Raw genomic sequence first — 23,280 nt, 5'->3', positions numbered from 1 at the left:
GTACTATTAAAAGGCTACATAATGAAAACTGTTTAAAAATCTGTCTGTAAAACCGATTTTTATCGTCTTCACAACACATTTGAAATATATTATGTTCATACAAAACGGAAATACGCAGTTACATAAACTGCAGAAAGTTTTTCTAACTCTTTTGCAAGACAACTGCACAAAGCCGAGTACCATCTACACGAGGACTTGATGTTCTTAAGCGTTCCTTGAAGTAAAGTTTTAGAACACTTATTTATGCTAACTTTAGAAGGACACATTACACATAACAACTACTTTTTTTTTTTTTAAACAGGCCTTGGCTCAGCATGAATGTCGGGATTGAAAAACCCCGACGCTGATATTCTGCCAAAGCCTTTTCGAATTGAAAACGCTGCATAATAAGTAAACTTTGATTGTCTAGTCTTTATTATTCTTAATGTATGCGTATAAATTATTTGTATAATAAATATTCTTATTGTATTGTTACAGAACGAGACCAAACCACCCTGGAGCAGTGGTGGAAATCAGTGACAACCCTTTAGATGCCAGCAAGGTACTATCTTTATATAATACATTATATAGAGCCGTTCTATATAAATATAGAGAATCAATTATTTCTTGCCTGATTTTGAATATTTGGTCAAATCGAAATCTACCTTCCTATTCCAGTTCTGTCCGCATTTTGGTAACCAAACCAGCCATATTGTGGCAAACCACATTCAACTGTCCATTTGGAATGCTTGACATCGATTGCAATTTGCATGATTTAACTATATTTAACTGTATTTGGGAATCAATGTGTTTACAGTTTTAATATAACTTGCGTAACCTCATCGAACCAAACTTTTTTATACATAAATTATCCGCTATCAGTCTGCCATATTTGTAATATATAATTACTAAAGAACAGAAAGATGAGTAAGACATATACCAAACCCAAACAAATAAGAATAGACTGTGTATCTTGTTAGTTTCGGAGATAAATAAAACAACTAAGTGACCAGTTTATAATGAAGCTAATTACCAACTGAACAAATACAGTAAAGGCAAAATATATTAATTCATATGTTAGATGATACAGGACCATATAATGTGCAATGTGCGTACGACACAGAATGCTCTAAACTGACGTAGACTTTACCACTTAAGCTGCGTTTCCACCAGAGATCTGCGAGGATGCGTAGCGAGGGTTTGTAAAGAACCAATCATATCGCTTCATTAGCGATACTATTGGCTCTTTAAAAATCTCTTGAGCCTTATGCTCCCCTATTAACATAAACTTCACATTCCCAGCTACTTATAGCATTCGAGAGCGGTCTCGTAGTAGTATGGGACTTGCGCGCCCGAGCTGCGGAGTGGCGCGGCTACCTGGGCACGGGCGGGCCGGGCGAGGCCGTGCGCGCGGCGGCGTGGCAGCAGGACGGCAAGTTCATGACGGCCCACGCGGATGGAGCCCTAGCTACCTGGACTACCAGGTCACCACGACCCTCGTCCATGTCGTACCCGCATGGTTAGTGTAGAGATATAATATAGCTAATTCGAAGTTGAGAGTTTTAGCATTGACTGTTAAAAGCGTTTGCGAAATCGTTTTAGATAATGGGAGTGGTAGAAACTTTTAGACATTGAAATTTAGGAGGCCAAAATTATGTGTCATTCTTACTGTATATGCTATTGTACGGTGTACCTGATTATTATTATGTAATTAAACGAATATAATAAAATAATAATTAACCATATGTATTAGTTATTACCATTTCGACAGATTTCTTGGTAATTTTTTTTATCTGTTGTTTATAATACTAGTGTTTGTTAGACAATAATAAATGAATGTGTAATTTCAGCAAAAGCAAACAAAGACGGAAAGCTGGAGCCCTGTAAACCTATACATAGATTAGAATGGAAAACATCAAGAACTGGGTAAGTTATATTTTTGTAAAAGTTGTAAAAGTAAAATTGACCCCGGAATTGATTAAATGAGGTAATAATCTATCTATTCTTGATCACGACTATATCTATAATCTATATATTTCTTGACTTGATCCGAAATAATATCTAACACTATATTCTAATGCACCTTATAATATGTACCCGTCTATCTGTCTTTTTTTAATAGCTTACTCACACTAAGGTTTGACTTAACTTATTAGCTAGGTATTATACTATATTATATTATTCTTCTCTCGACACTTCGTACATTGGTGAAGGTCGCTAGAATCACATTTATAACTTTTGTTTTCTTGTTAAAGTATTCATAAATTTAGAGAACTAACTGACCCGCACAACTTCTGCACTCAATACGAATATTTGTTTCTCTATCGAACCATTTTCCATTGATGCTAAATTTCTATTGGTTGTAGAGTGATAAACAATTTTTCGGTAGTTTCAAATATTAGCTCGTTTAAATAAACAATCAACTCGTTTAAAAAAAAAGTAGGTACAGATTCAAAAACATCCCTTTACAGGTGCTTCTTTTTAGAGTTCCGTACCGAAAGGTTAATACGAAACCCTAAACAGGTAGACGCTTGAAATATTCACAGAATCCTAAGAAATATATTGACTTGCAAGTTTTGCTCGTAGTTGATAAAATTAGCTATATGGAACCCTTGGTGTCGCTAGTCTGACAAATGTTTTCCCACTTTCTACCACATTCAAATTCAAATTAGATTTTTTACAAGAATGTAGTTACAAAAAAGGTGTTATTACAATGTTAAGGCGCTAATACATTCTACCCACTATCTGGGTGTGCAAATATTTAAATGGAAATTTAAAATTCATATCGATCTTTATCCATTTCCAGCGAGAGCATGGTGATATTCTCCGGCGGGTTGCCCACGGACAAGGCGGGCCGCACGCACAGCGTGACGGTGCTCAATGGCAAAAGCACCACGGTGCTCGAGATGGAGCACAGCGTGGTTGACTTCGTCACGCTCTGCGAGAGTCCACACGCTGCAGGTATTAGAGTGACAACGTGTTGGCTAGTCCACGCACGCCACGTATTCCCCACATAGCCTCCTTCGGACGCTTGCGTATGCAAAGTAAATACTTTGACCTATAGTCGGCCACACAGACCATGCAACATCGCAGGGTAACTACAACGCAATCATAACATTCCGTCAAGCTTTTTGGTAAAAAATAATCCGAGTTAATTTCTTCATTTATTCATTTTACTCTGTGTATGAAACTGAATGACGCCGCGTGTGTACACTATGACTATTGGTAGGTATGTTAAACGACGCACTGGCTGCGCTGATTCGACGCACGCCGTCTGGACTGGCCCTGATTTTCTTTTACGTGTGCGTCGATATATCAAACACTATTAGATATCGATATATTTGTCAAATTCAAACAGTTATTTATTAAATAAGACTTCTTCTAGAAGCACTTTTGTCATAACATAGTTTTAACATTTACCACCGAACCGACAAATAACAACAGCCATTACCTGTTCCAGACTACCAAGAACCATATGCCATAGTGGTGCTACTACAGAACGACCTGGTGGTGATCGACCTGCAATCCCCCGGCTACCCGTGCTTCGAGAACCCCTACCCCATGGACATTCATGATTCGCCTGTCACCTGCTGTTCCTACTTCGCGGACTGCCCTTCGGATTTGGTAAGGATACCTCCAATATATGGTTATTCTTAAAAATGTATTAAGGATATAGACTTTGACTTTAAAATATAGAGCTTCTGCGCGTGATTTCATTCTTGTGATGACAAATTGCGATGCGAAGTGCGATGATTCTTCCAGATTCAATCGTTTGTACAAAAGAGTATTAACGTGAAACCTTTTTTCACACTTCACAAAAACGACAACAAATTATATTAACGTAACTTTTTTATTTAAGTAACTTAAGAACTATCACCACTCTATTGTTTAAAACGTCAATCAAATATTTAAGGTCTGTAACTTAGATTACAAAATAAGGTCTGTAAAAACCAGCATCATTACGATAAAAATGCATTAGGAATCGCTCTATGTGCTATTGTCTTGATTTATTTTTCATCTATACTATACTTAATATTATAAAGCTGAATAGTTTGTTTGTTTGTTTGTTTGAACTTATTTCAGGAACTACTGGTCCGATTTCAAAAATTATTTCGGTGTTTGATAGCCCATTTATCGAGGAAGGTTATAGGCTATATATCATTACCCTAAGACCAACAGGAGCGGAGCAATGCGGGTGAAACCGCGGGGCACAGCTAGTCGTTAATATTGTATCTTTCCAGAATACCAAACAATATGCTTTTTTATGTTTATATTATTCAAATATACTTCCAAACTATTCCAGATACCCGCATTCTACTCAGTTGGTCGGGCCGGCAATAAGAAGGCCGCTGGCTTCAGTGAGAAGCTCTGGCCGATAGATGGTGGCGAGTGGGCGCCTGCTTCTTGTTCATATAGCGAGATTATACTTACTGGGTAATGGGTTACACAATTATAGACTCTACTGACATATGGCAAGGCACATTTTTTGAAAATGTGGTATTTAAAAACTATCGCTGTCACTCTCCGTCGATAGACAAAAACATGCAATCGTTCGCTAAAACTAATTTTCCCTATTCGTATAATTTATTCAAAAACACGTAAATATTGAACTCAGCATAAATAAATGTGTTTAATTATTAAAAATTAAATAATGAGTTAGTATTTTAATTTCAGGCACGCAGATGGTAGTGTAAAGTTTTGGGACGCTAGCGCGGGAACTTTACAAATTTTATACAAATTAAAATGTTCAAAAGGTAAGTAAGTTTATCGTCATAATGACACCATAGAAAATTTTTGAAGAACTTTTAAAAATCTTAAAATATTATGCTAGTAAAAAGGTACATTTCTAAAAATATTATATTGTTTTCTTGTAAGTTTAGTATGATAAATAAATAAAAAATCCATATAAGAAACATATACTCGTATCTTGAATAAGATGAAGTTTTTTTTCATATCATGATCAGTCTCGCCTTTACGGCACGACATACACAGTGTTGCGGTTTATTGTCACGCCCACATATTGCTAGCGATGCTCAAGAAGTGCTCAAGTATTCGTTGCGTTCCATATGCTTTATTTTCTATTCTTTACGTTCTTGCAGTGTTCGAGCGACGTAGCGGCAGCGGCGCGGGGGTGTGCGGGGCCAGCGCGGGCGGGGCCGGCGGGCTGGCGGGGCCGAGCGGGCTGGCCGGCGACGAGGACAGCCCGCTCGGCATCCAGCACGTGGCGCTGTGCGCGGAGTCGCGCCGGCTGGCGGTGGCGCTGCCGCACGGACACGTCATGCTGTTCAAGTTCCGCAAGCAGGAGGTCACCGCGGAGACGCACGTGAGTGAGGTTTATGGGTTGTAGGGGGGGTCATTTGGTAAAGAGCCAAGGAGTACGTAAACACTGCCGATATTGTTTAATTTTTTTTCATTATTCATTTACTAGTTAGTTAATTATTTTCTAATATCGGATAGTATATAAATTTCCAAATATATTATTTACGTAGGTACGTAGATATTAATTAAATAACGGTTTACTAAAATTTTTACCTTTACTTATTAATACTAACTATAAAATAAAACGTATTTATGGTGATTTCAGGTATTAGAAATCCCTGTGATATCCGATTCAGTAGAAGAGGAGGCATCTCCCGACGCGGAGGGCGGACGCTCCGCATCTTGCGGGCGAAGCGAAGACGAAACGAGACGGGTAATGTAAAAAAATATTCATACGTCCACATAATTAGAAAACATATTTAGCTTCACTAATAAAATTACTTACTTAAATTGGAAATGAGACCCCTGTAGAAATAGTAGTAAAGATAATCAGTACTTTGTGCTTATTCCAGGATTAATCGTATTATCGTATACACTATACAGGAATTCGCGCGATATTTCAATGTTTGGAATAATAAATATGTACATGCACTGTGCACAGAGTCCAAATGAATATCGTAACGTGTGATTTTTTTTTTGACAAATTTTATAGTGTTTCTGAATAACACAAGACGGCATTGTTTTAAACTATAACGAGACCGTCGTTTCGTGTTATGTGATGCGTCAGACCAGTCGCTTATAGCACTGCCACCGGTTTGTATTTGAAGGTTTTTTTTAAGTGAATTTAAGATCTGATGCAAGTTTTGATTTACTGCAGTAAATTTTTATGCTTCTGAGCATATTTTTGTAATTTTCGCGTTTTATGTCATAATATAACAGTGTGTACATGTGTACAGGCAAGCGGGGCGGTGTGCGGGGCGGGCGGGGCGCCGGGCGCGCGCGTGCGGGGCAGCGCGGGCACGGGCGGCGCGCGGCGCGCGGCCGGCTTCCAGGCCGCACTCGTCGCGCTGCAGCTCGGGCCCCCGCACCCCGTCGCCGCGCTCACCATCAACTCGTCTTACGGCCTGTGAGTTTGACTTAGAAACACATTTATTCCCAAATTATACAGTACATTAAAGTATAGAGAATGCTTATATCGTAAAACAATGTATTACATTATGTGATGTCGTGATAATATATAATACACGCAATTCGAAGACGGTTAAACTGAAAAGTTTTGTAGTGAAATTTCTTGAGAATAAAATTTCACGGCCACGCCATGGACCAAGGCGACGATTTTGGTATCTTCGAATCTTGCGAAAGAAGTTTCACTTCTGACACATGTACTCGGCCCTTTTTACTCCAACTGACTCATCATGTTAAACATTTATTAATTCAATTTAACTATTAATGTTTAGTTATAAACAGTTTATATTTTTCATGTCGATAACCTATTTTAAGTTAAGGAAGAGCGGGTCCTCCTGACACAGGTTTTATCTTAATCTTACTAGGAGGGCCCTACTACTCCATAAAATTTACAAACGAAATAAACTATTTTTATTTTATTTATAATTAAACTTCTTCTAAAAGCACTTCTGAATCATCGTAACATAGTTTTACCATTTAAAACCGAACAACAACAAAAAATGCTGTTTGTTCAGTTATTAGTCCTGGTACCTTTTACAGTAAATTATTGTTTTATATTATGAAATCCGTCCAGCATGGCGTGGGGCGGGGAGCGCGGTATCGTGGTGGTGGACATCTGGCGGCGCGTGGTGGTGGTGGCCCTGCCCGCGCACGCGCTGTACCTGCCCGAGCCGGCGCTGCGAACCGACCGCCCCGACCGCCCCGACCGCCCCGACCGACACGACCGCCGCTCGCCGGACCTCGACCAGGTAACACGTGACATAGACGGAACACGACATCACGCGCGGCGCTATCTCGATATCCGACACACGTACATTCCCACAATGTTGGCATTCTAATTATTGTATTTTTGACGTCTACATGTATTGTCAGTAAATGAGACCGTCGCACATTTCGATATACTTACTTTATTTTTTATTTCTTGAAATTTCACACATTCGGATCGTCCCACAGTTTACGTATAATACAAAAACAGAAGATACGAGGTATTGTTTATGTTTGAACATGTCTGCTACTTACATAAAAAAAATAAGTTTTTACTGTTTTTGTTCACCAGAAATAAACGAATCAAAACAAGTATTTCAAAAAACACATTTACTAGGAAGCCCACTGAACGATACACTTTGTTACAGGAAAGTAGTGGAATAGAGTTATTAAATGTAATACACTATAGATGATTAGAGAGTGGCAACATTTTCACATTCGATTTTATTTGCGTATTAATTTCTTTAAATTTTGTGTTGCAATAACCAAAACAATAGCAAAGCGGTTTCCCTGATTTGCCCTAAAATAGTCTTTAAATATAATTCGAGTCGGTTAAATGTGTAGCGCTAACAATGTTCCCAGCTTGTCCCGTTAGATATCAGCATGGCATTTAGAAATTCTTTACTAGCTTCACGTCACTTCTTACGTGTCATACCACTTTAGCGACACTGACGCTACTTAAAAGTATAAATATTCTTCATTATAACTATTTTATTTACAAAAAACTATCTCGCGTAGAGCATTTATTTGTTATCTTTGTGTCAACGACCATTTCTTGAGTATCATTGCTACGTATTAAACTTTTGCTAGGCCAAATTCATAGAGAAATGTTCGTTGGTCCACCATTGTGTCGTCTAGTCTCGACGCAACACTAGCCGCATACGAACGCGTTTCGTGTGCGGTTATCAACAAAATGATGTATTCCCCTCTCCCTGAAGCTGGAGGAGTCGCCGGGGAGCCCGGAGCCCGCGGAGGAGGCGCCGCCCGACCCCAAGCTCGACATGAGGCGCAAGTCCACGCCTTGGAAAACGTTCAACCTGAAACGGCAACTGTCAAAAGTCGATCTCAAATTAAAGGCCGCTTTCGGTCCCGTCGATAACGAGGACAACGTCGAAAAGAGTAACTCGCAATTCTATTGCGAGCCGACGGAGAAACCGGACAGCGCTCAAGAGTCGAACAACGACTCTCCGGATGGTGAAGAACCTTCAGAAAAAAACACGGAAGAGGACAAAAGTCAATTATCGTCGCCGTTGCGCGTGTGCTCCGATGTCTTCGAGAGAATGCACAAAGAACTACAAGAGAAAAGATCGTCCGACGTCTACGATAGAATGCACAAAGAGCTGCAGGAGAGGTGGCAGGACAAGGATCGAATAGAGACTTCCCCTGAAGTGTCGCCTTCGAAACTCGGCGAAGACGAAAAGGCCGTGAGACCAGATAATCTTCCGTTGTTCGATGAAGACGGGAAACCCACGCGTCCGCCGCGACAGAAGAGCAAAAAGAAAGACGAGAAGGATCAGAGAGACCAAAGGCTTCTATCGGTACCGAACATAAAGTACACTAAACAAGATTCCGTAAAAGACTTGCGGAAGAAGCAGCCGAGCCAGCAGGGTCAGTCGTTCGCGGGGAACCTGATGCGGCGTTTCAGTAAGTACCTTCAGGAGCATCTCCACCTCACTCATACATCATGCGGATCACTCGGGGCTCGGTAGCACTAGACATCTTGACGTAGTGTAGACATTGTATTTATGAATGGTAATGGTTTGGCGATCTTTGGTTTGTTTACTAATACTGTAGATTAAGATAATAGATTTTTAAATCTTAGGCCAGAGTAGTTAGCTTTTGCGTTAATAAATGTAAATAAAAGTGACTAAACGCCATACAGTTTTAATAACTAAAAATAATATTTAAATTAAAAGAAATTGACATCGTGCTTTTCGCTTTTTGTGATATTTGGCTTTTTATTTGTTTTAAGTAATACTATTATATTATAACTATATTATAAAATATGATATTGGAATATAGGTAATTTAGGAATATGACATTATCTATGTATTCGATTATCCAATACAATAATATACACAGTTTAGGTATGTAAATCAACTCAACGTAACGTTTGGTAATTGATGAATATTTTTCTTTCCCAAGGCCAAGGATTCATCCGACGACGACTCTAACTGCCTTAGATATCTATTCGCAGATCTGTTTGGTAAATTTTAAATTAGTTAAAGTAATGTTTGCATCGAACTTAGGTTTTGAATTATTGTATTGTCGATGTCCGTTTGATATGAAGTTACGCTAAGTAGTGTGAACGCTAGCTGCGCACTCGTAGCCGCTTCTCCACGCATCTGACCTCAGACGTTCCGAGCCCGAGGCGCTCCTCGGAACCTCTCACCCTTCGTGATATCCTTTTGACCATTGTGCTTTCTTCAGGAGAGTTTGTAGCCAGACTTTGCCCGAGAAACGAAGCGAACGTTGGAGACGACAAAAACGAAGAAGTCATAGAGGTGCCCCACAGGATAGGTATGAATACAGAATTTGATAACGATCACAACTAACAGCGGGACCGATTCTTCGAACACGCCTCACTAATCCAAACTTGTCACGGAGGGCGCACGGGTCTAATGCTCTGTACTGTCCGCGTCGTCGTAGCGTCGAGGGTCGATGTTTCGTCGTCAATGTAATAACAATCTCGTTCGGTGGCGGCTCGTCGACATCTTACGTCTCTATGTTCTATGTCTAATCGTTTCCTAAGTTACATGTTCTAACGATTAACCGCCATTCAGCATTAAACGTGTCGAGCGTCCCGTATCAGCCTTCCGCCCGTCTTAGCTTACGCTTTTTTCTTTTATTTTCATCCAACATTACCAGATAGAAAAAAAATAGATAACGCTCATAAAAAAAACCATCAATGACATTTAACGTAGACGTATCTACCGGAACGTCACCGGAAATCGGGCGAACGTATCCGCGTAGACCGCTTCGCGCGATCACCGTGTGCCATGTCACCCGCAGCAATGTAACCACGTAACCGGGACGTAACGCAACGTTGGGAATGTGCGGGCGAGCGGAGCCGGACGTGTGTGTGTGTTGTAGATGAACGGGCCGGGCGGCGGCGGGGGCTGGAGCGGCGCGGGCGGGGGCGGGGGCGGCGCGGGGCCGGCCGGCGGCGCGGGGGCGGGGGCCGGCGGGGGCGGGCCGGCCGCGCGCGTGCGCCGCTCGCGCTCGCAAGGTACCCGCAAACTGCACAAGTGCCTGTCCACCGCGTCCGACGTGTACGCCGCGCCCCCCGCCCCACACTCTCTGCTCACCACGCGACAGTATTGCAGTTTTGGTAGTACAGTCACCTTATAAGACCGCTCGACTCGTCTTTCCGTTCTGAAACAGTCGCAATTTCCACTTCTTTTTTGTTTTATTTTCTTTTCGTTTCGTTCGTTTTTGCGTGCCGCTCGATTTACTTCACCGCGTTCGTTGAACGATGATCGATCCTGGAAAAATTGGGTTCATCGCTCCGGTCTCAATTTTCCTATGTCGTACGTGTCGTCGAGCGAGCTCGCCGAGATCTTCTTTGGTTTCTCTTGTTTAGTTCATTTTAAATTTTTATTTTGGTTACTCTGTAAACACTAACTGACTTCCTTCATTACTTATACTTATTTAGCGTATCTTAACGATGTGAATCTGAACCTGTCGTAATAAAGTATAGATAGAGCACAGAGAGATCGAAAATAACTTAAAGACATCTAATGTAATCTGTTCGATTTCAGATACGCAGCGTTACGTATACCATACCAAAATTACAGAATCACAATATCCAACATTAGTGATAAACATAAAAATCGATAAAGTGTTCATCGATAAAGTAACTGTCGCTTTTCACTGAGACTTGCATGTGCCGAAGTCGTGTGTATTCATTTGTATACTTATTTCAAATTTCAGATCGGAATCATTTAATAGGTAATCGAAACAGCAAAACTCACTAATTCCTTCTTAGTTGTCATACCAAGTAGTTTGTCCCACGTGACGTTGCTCGTACTCGAGTTACATATGTGTTCAGTGTGTCCGTAAGAGCGACGCAGATGCGCCATCCATTGCAACCGACGTCTTAGCCCCGGCCCGCCCCGTGCGGGGCACAGCTCAGGGCACAGGGTACACACTACTCATACATACACGTCGCCCTTCAGTGGATGGCGCCTCGTGTCCGCTCACCGATCAGTCGCAGAGATCATGCTTGTAATATACTGTGATTTATTTGTCGATACAGAACCGCCTATTCCGCAGTCTGTCGCATCTATGGAGTACTTACAAATAGTGCAACCCAATGGTATCCAACAAAAGCATCTATTACATTTACATTTGTTTCATTATGTTTATTTTGTTTTCGCACAAGTAGGTGGTTGTTTATTGTTACTTTCATAGATCGAAATTGTGGCTGTGTTTAGCGATGTTCTCCCACACTGCACTTGCACTACGAACTTGCGGCATGACTTCTAGAAACGATAACGATAAAAGGTGACTTACTACTAAAAACTATTCTCTCTATATCCTATCACTTGCTCAGTGTACGAACGAAATCTCTTTGTTATTTGTGCATTCTGAACGAGGCTTTCCATATTGTAATCGACACGAGAGCATTACTTCTGATTCTTTTTGCCTTCTAAGTTGTGTTTAAAATTATCGTTGAAAAATAATTTATCATAAGCGGTCATATTATTTTTTCTTTGCTATTTTACATGATTTCCTGTTTTCAATGTTTCGTATTTTTATTATAGACTATTTGATTGATATTTGATAAACGCTTCGAACCAAACCCACTCTGTTGATATTTACACATTTATTATAATCGAGAGCCGTTGGTTACATATTTTAATTTTTTGTTTCTAGCTCGACCACAAAGCAAAAAGTTTATATGGCTCGTTTTTGGCTGCCTCTATATTCGACTGTCGTTTTGTCTATGTATGCTTATGGTATCTTCCTTACTATTGCACTAGTTGCATGCACCACTAACTGATGTGCACAGAACGTTATATTATAATTTGTAAATATTCATTTTAATTATGTATTATATAATATATTTGCATTGCAATTGTTTGTCCGTCCACAAAAGTGCTTTTTACAAAGTTCTTAGAACTTGTATATAAATGTAGAAACAATATGTGATGTAAACCAAAGGTTTCATGTGTAAAGTGGAGCTCCCGATAGCTTTAGTATAGAATGTAAATGGAACATTTCGCTTCACCAAGACTAGAGATACCGTGGGATCAGCTTCACCGGCTGCAGGGGCGCTCCCGGCTTCGCTTGCCGACCTCACTAACCCATCTTCCATTCTTCCATATTGTTTTGCTCTTGTAACATTTTTATTAATGAGTTCGTATGCTTCGTTCGCTAATTCCATTACTTTCATAATGTCTGTCAATGTTAGTGAAATAACAACGTGATTGACAAGGAAATCGGTGTTTTGACAAAATTTAAAAAGCATTCTAATACTGTTTATATGTCAAAACTCCTAATTATCCTGTTATCCCCTCCTAATTAGTCTTATTGTCCTGATTCTAATACTTATTATAATCTAAATTTTAAATTATACGTAAAAATAATTAGTTGTGCAAATAAGCTGAGATTGGACGGGCATGCAATAAATTTCCACTCGTAGCATGTTTCTTTACTTCATCTATTCAATTTTACACCCGACATAATTATCTCTAGCACCTACATACGAATGGGTGGTTTCAGCTAATTTCACAACTGCACTAACACCAATTCTATTGACCCGTAGTTTTTTCTAATCGTTCGTGGCAGTAGTTATTGGCAATATTTAAGTCTCTCTACATCTTTCGACCATGGCATTTTAGATTTTCAGTTTATCCCTTAAATAACAGCTATTTAACTGCTGTCACTGACGTTGCTAAAATCCCTTGACCATCGTTGAATGGTTATGGGTTTTTAGCTGTGTATTCTGTCAAACGGAGGGATAATCTGTGTGTATTATGTCTACTGGCCGCGTAGACAAGCTGGACAGCTCGTTCTCTCGTTCGCGCTCCAGCAGCATGTCAAGCTTGGAGAACATATCGCAGGAAGGAATCCAGTGTTTGGCATTCGCTGACAGCTATATCAAGAAATCGGGTAAGACATTATTTGACATAACTTGTAGTTTATAAGAATCACCGAAAGTTTATAAGAGTAGAATAAGAGAATAAGAGTAGCATTATAAGCAACCTGTTCAATAACCTATACAACCAATTGTAAAAATGGCGAAAACTACGTTTTAAGATCAGCAAAGTTGACAAGTTGTGACTGTGTGACCTGACTCATCACTATAATTTGCTTAATTTGAATAATTTTGTAGTTTACTTTAAAAAATATGTTTAGATCCTACATCGTTGGTCCCGACGTTGTGGATAGGCACAACACTGGGGTCTGTGCTGACGATGATGATCAACCTCCCAGACGCGGACTTGCGACACACACAACCCGTAGTTGTTACGACTAGTGGTAAGTGACATAACAAACCGGATACTTGATTCATGTATTTTAACTAGATGTCTCTCTCTCTCTCACACTAGGATTTCAAATTATTAATTATCTTCTTTAATTTCAGGTGGTCCCATCTTTAGGTTAAAAGGGTCAATTTTGACCATGTCTTTTCTTGATTGTAATGGTGCTTTAATTCCCTATTCATATGAAAGCTGGAAGGACGATAGTAAAGATGTAAGTACATACCATACTTAAATATTCTATTTACATTCAGGAATGGAACCGACATGATATTCGCAATATTGACGATATGTTATTTATCTTAATTTACGATATTGAATTTTATCAATGAATGATCCAATTCTCACGTTTTCGGGATCAGCTTTAATTCTGTTTATTTTTTTAGAACCGAGAGCGAAGAGAAAGAACACCAACAAAGCAGAGTTCCTCGGGCAGCCACACGAGCCCCACGCCGCTGGAGGCCGGCGACCGCCAGTTCGTGGTCATCGCGTCCGAGAAGCAGGCGCGCGTGGTGGCCCTGCCCAGCCAGAACTGCGTCTACCGGCAGCAGATCGTCGACACCGACTTTGTTGTTAAAGCTGAGATTGTGAGCTTAAAAGGTAGGTACTATTTTCTAACCGAATTATTAAAATTTTATTCTGGATTATGATCACTGTTCAGAAAAAGATAAAATCGAGCGAGAATCGTGGACAATATGCAGAATCATACTTTATATTCGCAGATAGCGTGTGCCTCGTGAATTACCTGTCGACGGGCCACCTGTCGGCCTACAGCCTGCCGTCGCTCAGGCCGCTGCTACACGTAGATTTTCTGCCGCTCTCGGAGCTCAGGTGAGCCCTTCCCGACCCTCCACACGCGAATAATTCACCCCTTTTTATTCTATTCACTTTTTATGCAGAAAATTGTTTTTGAAACCGTCGATTATGTTAACATAAGTCGAAGAGAGGACACGCTGATTCCAAAAACAATTTTGAAGCTCGATTATTAATAATACTAACCTTTAACGTGTGACTGACGATCGATATATCCGAATGAGTCGGGACCCGGACCCGAGCGGCACTCCGCACCGACTGTGGCACTAAATGATAATACAGCTTTTTTTACATAAACTAGGTTGAACTAGCTTCGCAATATCAGCATGAGAATGCTGTAATTTTACGCTGACAGAGATTAAATTTTTTATCATTTTACAACATCATCCACCGTCGATCACGATCAGAATGCATCTGCTATTTTATCATTTGGGAGCCGACCGACTCCTCTCAGTCGACTCGACGTTAGATCCGCTTGGCGCGGGACCGGCCTCCGGAGAGGGACAAATTTAACATTTTACGATTCGAATTCGTGAGACGCCCCGGTTCTCTGCCAAGCGGCATATTAGACGATCGGGCCAGCCGTAAGGCGCTAGTGGCCTTCGATTTCTAATCACAAAGTAGACAAAATTACGCAAACCTATCGAGCACCTCCTGTGCTTTGGATATTTGGCACACTTTATCTATTTTTTTATTTTCGTTACGCCGGTCCGTTTGCCCGGGGATCGCGCACGCCCCCGACCGTGCCTGCCCCCTCCCCCCGCACGCGCCGCAGCGCAGCCCGCCCCGCCCCCCGCGCCCCGCGCCCCGCCCCCCGCGCCCCGCACCGCTCGCCCGGGGCGTGCTGCGCTGCGACCGAACCATTAACTGACCGGTGCCTGTGTTCCTGGTAGCTTCCAGACACAGTCCAAACAGAGGGGTATCGTAGACCCAATGCTCTCCATTTGGGGCCAACAACTCATTGTTAACGAGGACACGGACCAGTAAGTCTTCGTCTATAGCGGAATTGCGTTTGTCATGTACCCGCCATCATCACTGTGGAGTCGCTCAGCGGCCTCGCTCTCCTTTGTTAGACATGTTAGTGTTCCATGTTACCCGACCGGCTTAGTCCCCGCCCCCGCCGCCCCCGCCGCCCCCGCCGCCCCCGCCCCGCCCCGCGACACCCTCCCTCGATCTAGACGTGGGCGATACATACTGAACCCGATTGGCATTTTTGAATCAAAAGCTGTCAATAATTTAACTATTCTTAATCGACTAATGATATTTACTATCGAGCCTCGAGAAAAGCTCGGCATTCACTCAAAAATAAAATAATGTTACACTATGATATTTAATATACTACATATTGTTAGTCGAAAATGAAATCCGTTCGCTCTAGTCCCACCCCGCTTGCCCTCGCTTCACCCCGTCCGCGCCCCGCCACACACACACCCTCACACACCCTCACACGCCCACACGTATCTACAGTCTCATACTCTACTCTGTACCCGACACTCTCACTGCTGTTCTCTTATCCTTGTAATCTTTCCTTAACTCTATTTTGTTATGAGCATGACAGCTGTTGCATGATCTATGGCCTTCGACTTTATTTCAATGATTTCTCTCCATGTTCGCTTTTTGGTAGAAATAGAGATAATAAAAAACTTTTATTAGTAACAATACTACGGATGCAAATACAGGTGAGATGATTTCATTTATTTTTTTAATAAACAACAGATTTTAAAAGTGCTAAAACTACTAACTACAAGTTTATCAATTAAGAGTTCTGAAAACAAATGATTTTTGTAACATTGTATTTATTTAATTACGATCAAGATTTTGATGAATTATGCAATATCTATAACTATAACTAAACGCATCAGTGGCGTGCGAAGTAGTCGACAAATATAAAATGTGAGTTGTTTGTGGCGTGTTACAGAATAGCGAAGACGTTCTGCTTCAGCAACCGCGGCCACGGGCTGTACCTCGCGTCGCCGACTGAAATACAGAAGTTCACCATTGATGCTGAATTCTGGTACGTTTTTTGTTGCCTTCCATTTTCTTATTTGCTGAGGGTAATCTAATATTAGAAGATTAAATACACTGACTATACCGTCTGGTTTATTAAATAGTTTATAGTTTGCGGAACATTAATTATAAGCAGAAAAGTACATATATAATGTTTTTTGCATGATGTATATAACAGCAAGTTTTGAATTGTCTCTAATATTCCCAGTGCACAACTGAACGAGATGATGGGAGAGCTGTTCCTGCCGCGCGACATGCCCGAGCCGCCCAAGGAGAGCTTCTTCCGCGGCCTCTTCGGGGGAGGGGTCAGGCCACTCGATAGGGAAGAGTTGTGTGAGTACTACTAGCATAATAAAAATGTATTATTATGCATTTTTTGGTAGATTTACCCTTTTTTACTGAATTTCTACTGTTTTGTTTTTTACTTGCGTTATAATCCATATTAATATTATGATGATGTAATACTTAAATCTATTTGACTTTTAGTGTTATGCAGTTTTGCTTTCACGGTCAAATTCAAATTGAAATTCATTTATTAATTGTTTAAACACGTTAGAAAACAGTTCCGACTTGGATGCAATTTTGAATAAAAATAGTTGAAAATCCAAAAATCTAATTCGGAATTATAAAAATCAAACACAAAAGAAAGCTATCACAGTTTATTTTAAATGCCACGTGTTATGTGAATTTACTTTGTGTGTGAATTTACTTAATGTGTGAATGTACTCTATGTGTGAATGTACTCTGTGTGAACATACTCTATGTGTGAATGTACTCTGTGTGAACGTACTCTATGTGTGAAAGTACTCTGTGTGAATGTACTCTATGTTTGAATGTACTCTATGCGTGAATGTACTCTATGCGTGAATGTACTCTAGGCGTGAATATACTCTATGTGTGAATGTACTCTAAGCCTGAATGTACTCTAGATGTGAATGTACTGTATGTGTGAGTGTACTCTAAGCGTGAATGTACTCTAGGCGTGAATATACTCTGTGTGAGCGTACTCTGTGTGAAGGTACTCTATGCGTGAATGTACTCTAGGCGTGAATATACTCTGTGTGAATGAACTGTGTGAATGTACTCTAGATGTGAATGTACTCTGTATGAGTGTACTCTATGCGTGAATGTACTCTAGGCGTGAATATACTCTATGTGTGAATGTACTCTAGATGTGAATGTACTCTATGTGTGAGTGTACTCTATGTGTGAGTGTACTCTAAGCGTGAATGTACTCTGTGTGGATTACTCTAAACGTGAATGTACTCTATGCGTGAATGTACTCTAGGCGTGAATATACTCTGTGTGAATGTACTCTAGATGTGAATGTACTCTATGTGTGAGAGTACTCTAAGCGTGAATGTACTCTATGCGTGAATGTACTCTAGGCGTGAATATACTCATTGTGTGAATGTACTCTATGTGTGAATGTACTCTAAACGTGAATTTACTCTATGCGTGAATGTACTCTAGGCGTGAATATACTCTATGTGTGAATGTACTCTGTGTTAAGTTACTCTAAACGTGAATGTACTCTATGCGTGACTGTACTCTAAACGTGAATGTACTCTAAACGTGAATGTACTCTATGCGTGAATTTACTCTAGGGCCTAGGCGTGAATATACTCTGTGAATGTTCTCCGTGTGAGCGTAATCTGTGTGAAGGTACTCTATGCGTGAATGTACTCTAGGCGTGTATATACTCTATTATGAATGTACTCTGTGTGAACGTACTCTGTGTGAAGGTACTCTAGATTTGAATGTACTGTATGTGTGAGTGTACTCTAAGCGTGAATGTACTCTAAACGTGAATGTACTCTGTGTGAGCGTACTCTGTGTGAAGGTACTCTATGCGTGAATGTACCCTATGCGTGAATGTACCCTATGCGTGAATGTACTCTAGGCGTGAATATACTCTGTGTGAGCGTACTCTGTGTGAAGTTACTCTAGATGTGAATGTACTGTTTGTGTGAGTGTACTCTAAGCGTGAATGTACTCTAAACGTGAATGTACTCTAAACGTGAATGTACTCTATGCGTGAATTTACTCTAGGGCCTAGGCGTGAATGTACTGTGAATGTTCTCCGTGTGAGCGTAATCTGTGTGAAGGTACTCTATGCGTGAATGTACTCTAGGCGTGAATGTACTCTGTGTGAACGTACTCTGTGTGAAGGTACTCTAGATGTGAATGTACTGTATGTGTGAGTGTACTCTAAGCGTGAATGTACTCTAAACGTGAATGTACTCTGTGTGAGCGTATTCTGTGTGAAGGTACTCTATGCGTGAATGTACTCTAGGCGTGGATATACTCTATTATGAATGTACTCTGTGTGAACGTACTCTGTGTGAAGGTACTCTATGAGTGAATGTACTCTAAGTGTGACTGTACTCTATGTGTAAATTTACTCTATGTGTGAATGTACTCTATGTGTAAATTTACTCTATGTGTGAATGTACTCTATGAATGAATGTATTCCATGTGAATGTATTCCATGTGAATGTATTCTATGTGTGAATGTAATTATTATGTAATGTCAACGTACGTGTACGTGTGTGCAGTCGGCGAGAGCAGCGGCAAGCCGAACCGCACGGTGGCCAAGCACATCCCGGGCGCGGAGGGCACGGCGGGGCTGGCGGTGCGCGCGGGCGCGGCCTCCAGCGAGGTGGCGCGCGCGCACCAGCTCGTGCTGGAGCGCGGCGACAAGCTGTCCCACCTGGAGGAGCGCACCGAGCGCATGCACTCGCACGCCGCCGAGTTCTCCACCTCCGCGCACCAGCTCATGCTCAAGTACAAGGACAAGAAGTGGTACCAGCTGTGAGCGCCGAGAGACCGCTTCGGCTTCGACGCGCCCGGCTGGACGCTCCCGGGGAACAATAATTCGATTACAACGGCACGCTCGCCGAGTCGATCGATTTGAATTGTATCTCGATCTCGTTAAGTAACGTTGAAATGTCGGTGAGGGTGAAACGTTTAATTCGATTATTGTCTGAGCGGTGGGGGACCCATCGCGCGGGCAGTGGGGCGCGTCGCGGCTCGCCGTAGAGCTTAGACTCCCGTAGTGTTTACGATTTTACCTCTTAGAGTAACACAATTGAACGCACAACGTTTCGTCACTCGCTCATCGTAGAGCACGTAGTTGGGCCGCCTCGGTCTCCCGCTCGCGAGCTCCTCGCGAACTCCCGGAGATCCCCCGCTTCTTCCCCCGTCGTCCCATCGTAGCGTTAAATCGCTCCCGGCTTCCCCCGTCTCTCGCAGACGCCCTTGTACATACCATTCGCGTTCCGCGACGTGATAATGTAAATAAGATACACTAATGTAAACTTTTTGTACGATTATTCGGTAGCGTCTCGGAGTTCCGCGCCCTTGTGGCGTCCCGCGGAGCAGAGCGGTCGGAAATGTGATACAGTCTAAAGTTACTATGGCGGGAATTTCGACTGAACCGGTCGGCGAAGGACGCTCTGCCGTTTTTCGGTTATTTTGTATGGCGATATTTCGTTGAGATGCAATTAAAAGTAACGTTAATATATCGCATCACCAGAGATTATTTAATGTCGCTCCTATTATAATATTATTCTAACGAGTAGGTACGTTTTTATAGCTATGGACGGTCGTAAATGAAACGACGACTGCGATAGTGATAGTCGACGTCGATCTGTATAAAGTATTGATAAAAATAAATGATTAAAATATGTTTAAACGATTGGAGATTTAAGCATTGGATGACAATAATTTTGTTACTCATGTTGAGATTACTTTGACACCGCGAGGTGTATTTCCGTTTCACTTCTCGTACGCTTTACTTTTACTATTATTTATTAACTCTATTCTCTCTCTCTCTCTCTCTAATGCACACGCGGTTGAGTTGTTCTATGATATATACTAATTTAATTACGTGTATATACAATATGCCTTATACGATTTATCTTCAAGTTAATTAGTTGTTAATTAATATATCTTTATGTATTTTTATAAAGCACACTTCTTAGTCTTTCGGTAACGAAATATGCTTAGTGATAATTTTTAATATTAAAGCGTAACCTGTGGTCGGGGCGCGTCGCCCCTAACGATAGCAATACTAACTGAGGGTTGCCAGCCTCAAGCAAACCAGACCAATCGGTGTCGTATCGGTGTCGCTAGATTAAACTGCTATGTTAAAATAATGTAAAGTTATAACTAAAAGCGTATTGTATATTGCTGAATTAAGAGGCCGCGCCGGCTCTCCGGTCGGGCGGAATGTGGGGAGGAGATATTTATAATGTAGTAATTTTCCATATGTTGAATTGTGGCAACTGTTAGTGTTCCGCTCGGCCGGCGAGTCGAGCGAGCTCAGTATATATAAGTACAGTAGTGGTGCCAGTGCATGGCCACAGTTGACAGTATGGCGATTGGCGGCAGTACCCATGACGTAGCGCCGCTCGTCCCTCTCCCGAACCCGACACGTCATCCGCTAATGTCGCTATGTATTCATTGAATTGTTATATTTTATTGTCCGTTGTGTCCTCGGCGATGTGTAAATGTTGGATGCCAAAGTTTACTATTTTGAAATTGAATTTTGTATATAAGAATTATTATTGTTATAATATTTGTAAACATATTTTATTTAGTGAATTATAGTTTAGTCAGTTCCGCGTGCGACGATTAGAGTTACCTATAGTGACGTGGAATTAATGCGATGAATATGATTGTAACTGTTGTTGTTCCGAAATATATCATTAAAGTTGAATATTTTAAACTGAGTATTTTGTTACGAGCGCAAGTATAAAGTCGGTTGCAAGTTTCTTTCGAGAAATGAATATTTTCGTATCGGTGTTTACTAATTTTAGCGGTTGCAGATTTTATTGAAATAATATAAATAGTAGCTGAATGTATTGCGTTATGATTTAGCGTAGATTTATCTTTCAGTGCTCTAGCTATCTTCCCCCTTTAAATATTTTGGGCTCGTCGAGTCATTAGGACATTTCTAAATTGAAGAACACAATCATGTCATCTCGCTTGCACTATTATGCATATGCATATTTCTATGTTAGAGGTAGATGGCACTATTTGAGAAAAACTCATTTTATAGACATTTTATATCTTCCTATCCAAAGCTTTCTTATATACAAACGTAGCATGTCATCACTGTAGCAAAGATTATGATTTATTTATTTGATCGTCAAAATCTCATCAAAACTAACAAATCTCACTAACGTACATATTTATCTAACGTAGGTATGTTTATATTTAAATGTTTGATGCAAATAATAATTTTGCCCACTGTGGTCTCATTCGGTCATTATTTTATTTCAATTTATTTTATTTCACTTGAAAATATTTTTAAACCATATGTCCGATAATTTTCAAGGCTATTAAGGATCTTTCTTAAATATTAGGAAAAAATAATATCAATTAATCTTCACATACACCATGAAAGTACTTTATCTTAAGAACATCATGTCTTTCACTTGCGAACTTCCATAATACCACGTACAAAAGACCATTAAAAAATCATTAAAATCCTTATCGAATTATAAGTAGGTATAAATACAGGCAACGTTGAAACTAAAAGTGTTGGATAAAAGCGTTCTTAACGTACAATTTAAACCATTTTAAACAAATGTGCCCAACGGCTATGGTCTCGAATTATAGGGAATAATGTTAAGTGTTAACCCTTTGCGCCTCTCTTACAGAGTGTGAAAATAAAAGATCCCTTAGGATGTATTAAAAGATTGGATGAGGATTTTTGTTGTAAGTATTTATTTCACTATGGAATTGTATTTATTTTGAATCGTTCGACTTTTGTATAATTTGAGATTTTTGTGATAAAATTATAAAAAGAGATACCTAAGTATGTAACTTTGTAACTTTTTTTAAAAATTATTGTTTTGTATGTTAGCACCGAGTTGATGACCTTGAACGCTGATTCATTTCGCAATCATGGGACTAAAGTAATATAAGAATTGTAAATAAAATAACAAAATTGTGGCAAATTATAACTTGTTAACGTGTATTGTAGTTTATTTCACGTTTATTTTAGTACGACTGTGTCTTTTCTAACTCCGTAACGGATATCAACTATACATATTGTATATATTTGACGCTGTTGAATTATATTATTTAGTTTGGTAGATGATTATAGTCATTATATATAAATAAAATATGAAAAATAAAATTATATCAAACTATTTTGGTTGTATTATTTTCCCCTGACCTCTTCCAATAGTTTAACGACTTATGAGTAGATCTTAGGTATGTAGTGAGTAGGGTTGTTGAGGATTCCTCTTCCGCTTCCTCATAATGCGGAAGTTCCGCAATATTTTGGGTTCCTCTACCGTTACCGCATCCTCAAAAATGAAAATAAAAAAATCCTCTTCCGCTATCGCTTCCTCAAAATTTAGAGGAAATTTATGAGGATGCTGATCCGATCGGGCGGCGAATTTACAAAGCCTATTTAAACTATGTACATATTTGAGTTACGAGTCGGACTCTACTAACGAACAAGAGTAGAGTCTTACCGCCATATTTTTATCTGCGCCTAACACTTATCTCTAAACATAATAATATAACATTTTCTCTCATACTCAGAAGAAACATATTTTACCAAATAATGTTTGTCAAAAGTCATTTTAAATTAAAAAACAAACAAGTTGTTTAAGCTTACATAATAATATCTACCAGTTAGTTTTTTTTGTGGAAATCGCCTAATGTCGCTTCTGGCACTGATATAGATTAGGTTTTTTATGTGGGTTTTTTCGAGTAATAAGCATAAACAAAAGCTCATCTGAGTCCGGCTCGTGACTCAAAT

The 23,280-nt window shown here is 40.3% G+C and overlaps 1 protein-coding gene across 3 annotated transcripts in view; it reads left to right on the top strand.

Annotated features, from left to right (window-relative positions):
• Positions 1–22,673, top strand: part of Tomosyn (syntaxin-binding protein tomosyn) — a 209,088-nt gene extending 186,415 nt beyond the window's left edge. Inside the window, exons 5-26 of one of the 3 annotated variants that reach the window (XM_089703397.1) lie at positions 478–541; positions 1,282–1,498; positions 1,830–1,905; positions 2,786–2,940; positions 3,440–3,603; positions 4,283–4,413; positions 4,654–4,733; positions 5,079–5,302; positions 5,564–5,671; positions 6,195–6,364; positions 6,998–7,172; positions 8,127–8,832; positions 9,619–9,708; positions 13,189–13,305; positions 13,552–13,674; positions 13,781–13,890; positions 14,063–14,276; positions 14,399–14,507; positions 15,383–15,472; positions 16,408–16,503; positions 16,705–16,829; positions 19,055–22,673. In XM_089703397.1, the coding sequence (XP_089559523.1) occupies positions 478–541; positions 1,282–1,498; positions 1,830–1,905; positions 2,786–2,940; positions 3,440–3,603; positions 4,283–4,413; positions 4,654–4,733; positions 5,079–5,302; positions 5,564–5,671; positions 6,195–6,364; positions 6,998–7,172; positions 8,127–8,832; positions 9,619–9,708; positions 13,189–13,305; positions 13,552–13,674; positions 13,781–13,890; positions 14,063–14,276; positions 14,399–14,507; positions 15,383–15,472; positions 16,408–16,503; positions 16,705–16,829; positions 19,055–19,314 (3,604 nt within the window). In that variant the 3' untranslated portion in view covers positions 19,315–22,673. The remainder of the gene's footprint in view (positions 1–477; positions 542–1,281; positions 1,499–1,829; positions 1,906–2,785; positions 2,941–3,439; positions 3,604–4,282; positions 4,414–4,653; positions 4,734–5,078; positions 5,303–5,563; positions 5,672–6,194; positions 6,365–6,997; positions 7,173–8,126; positions 8,833–9,618; positions 9,709–13,188; positions 13,306–13,551; positions 13,675–13,780; positions 13,891–14,062; positions 14,277–14,398; positions 14,508–15,382; positions 15,473–16,407; positions 16,504–16,704; positions 16,830–19,054) is intronic. The other 2 variants (XM_089703399.1, XM_089703398.1) reach the window with 2 other exon arrangements.
• Positions 22,674–23,280: the final 607 nt, after the last annotated feature.

The sequence above is a fragment of the Colias philodice genome, chromosome 14 (genome assembly GCF_061535455.1).
Source record: "Colias philodice isolate Cphi_HAF_F1 chromosome 14, ilColPhil1 Martin Lab GWU primary, whole genome shotgun sequence".
Lineage (NCBI taxonomy): Eukaryota > Metazoa > Arthropoda > Insecta > Lepidoptera > Pieridae > Colias > Colias philodice.
Note: the sequence above shows the minus strand (reverse complement) of the source record. Positions and strands in the feature narration are given on the sequence as shown.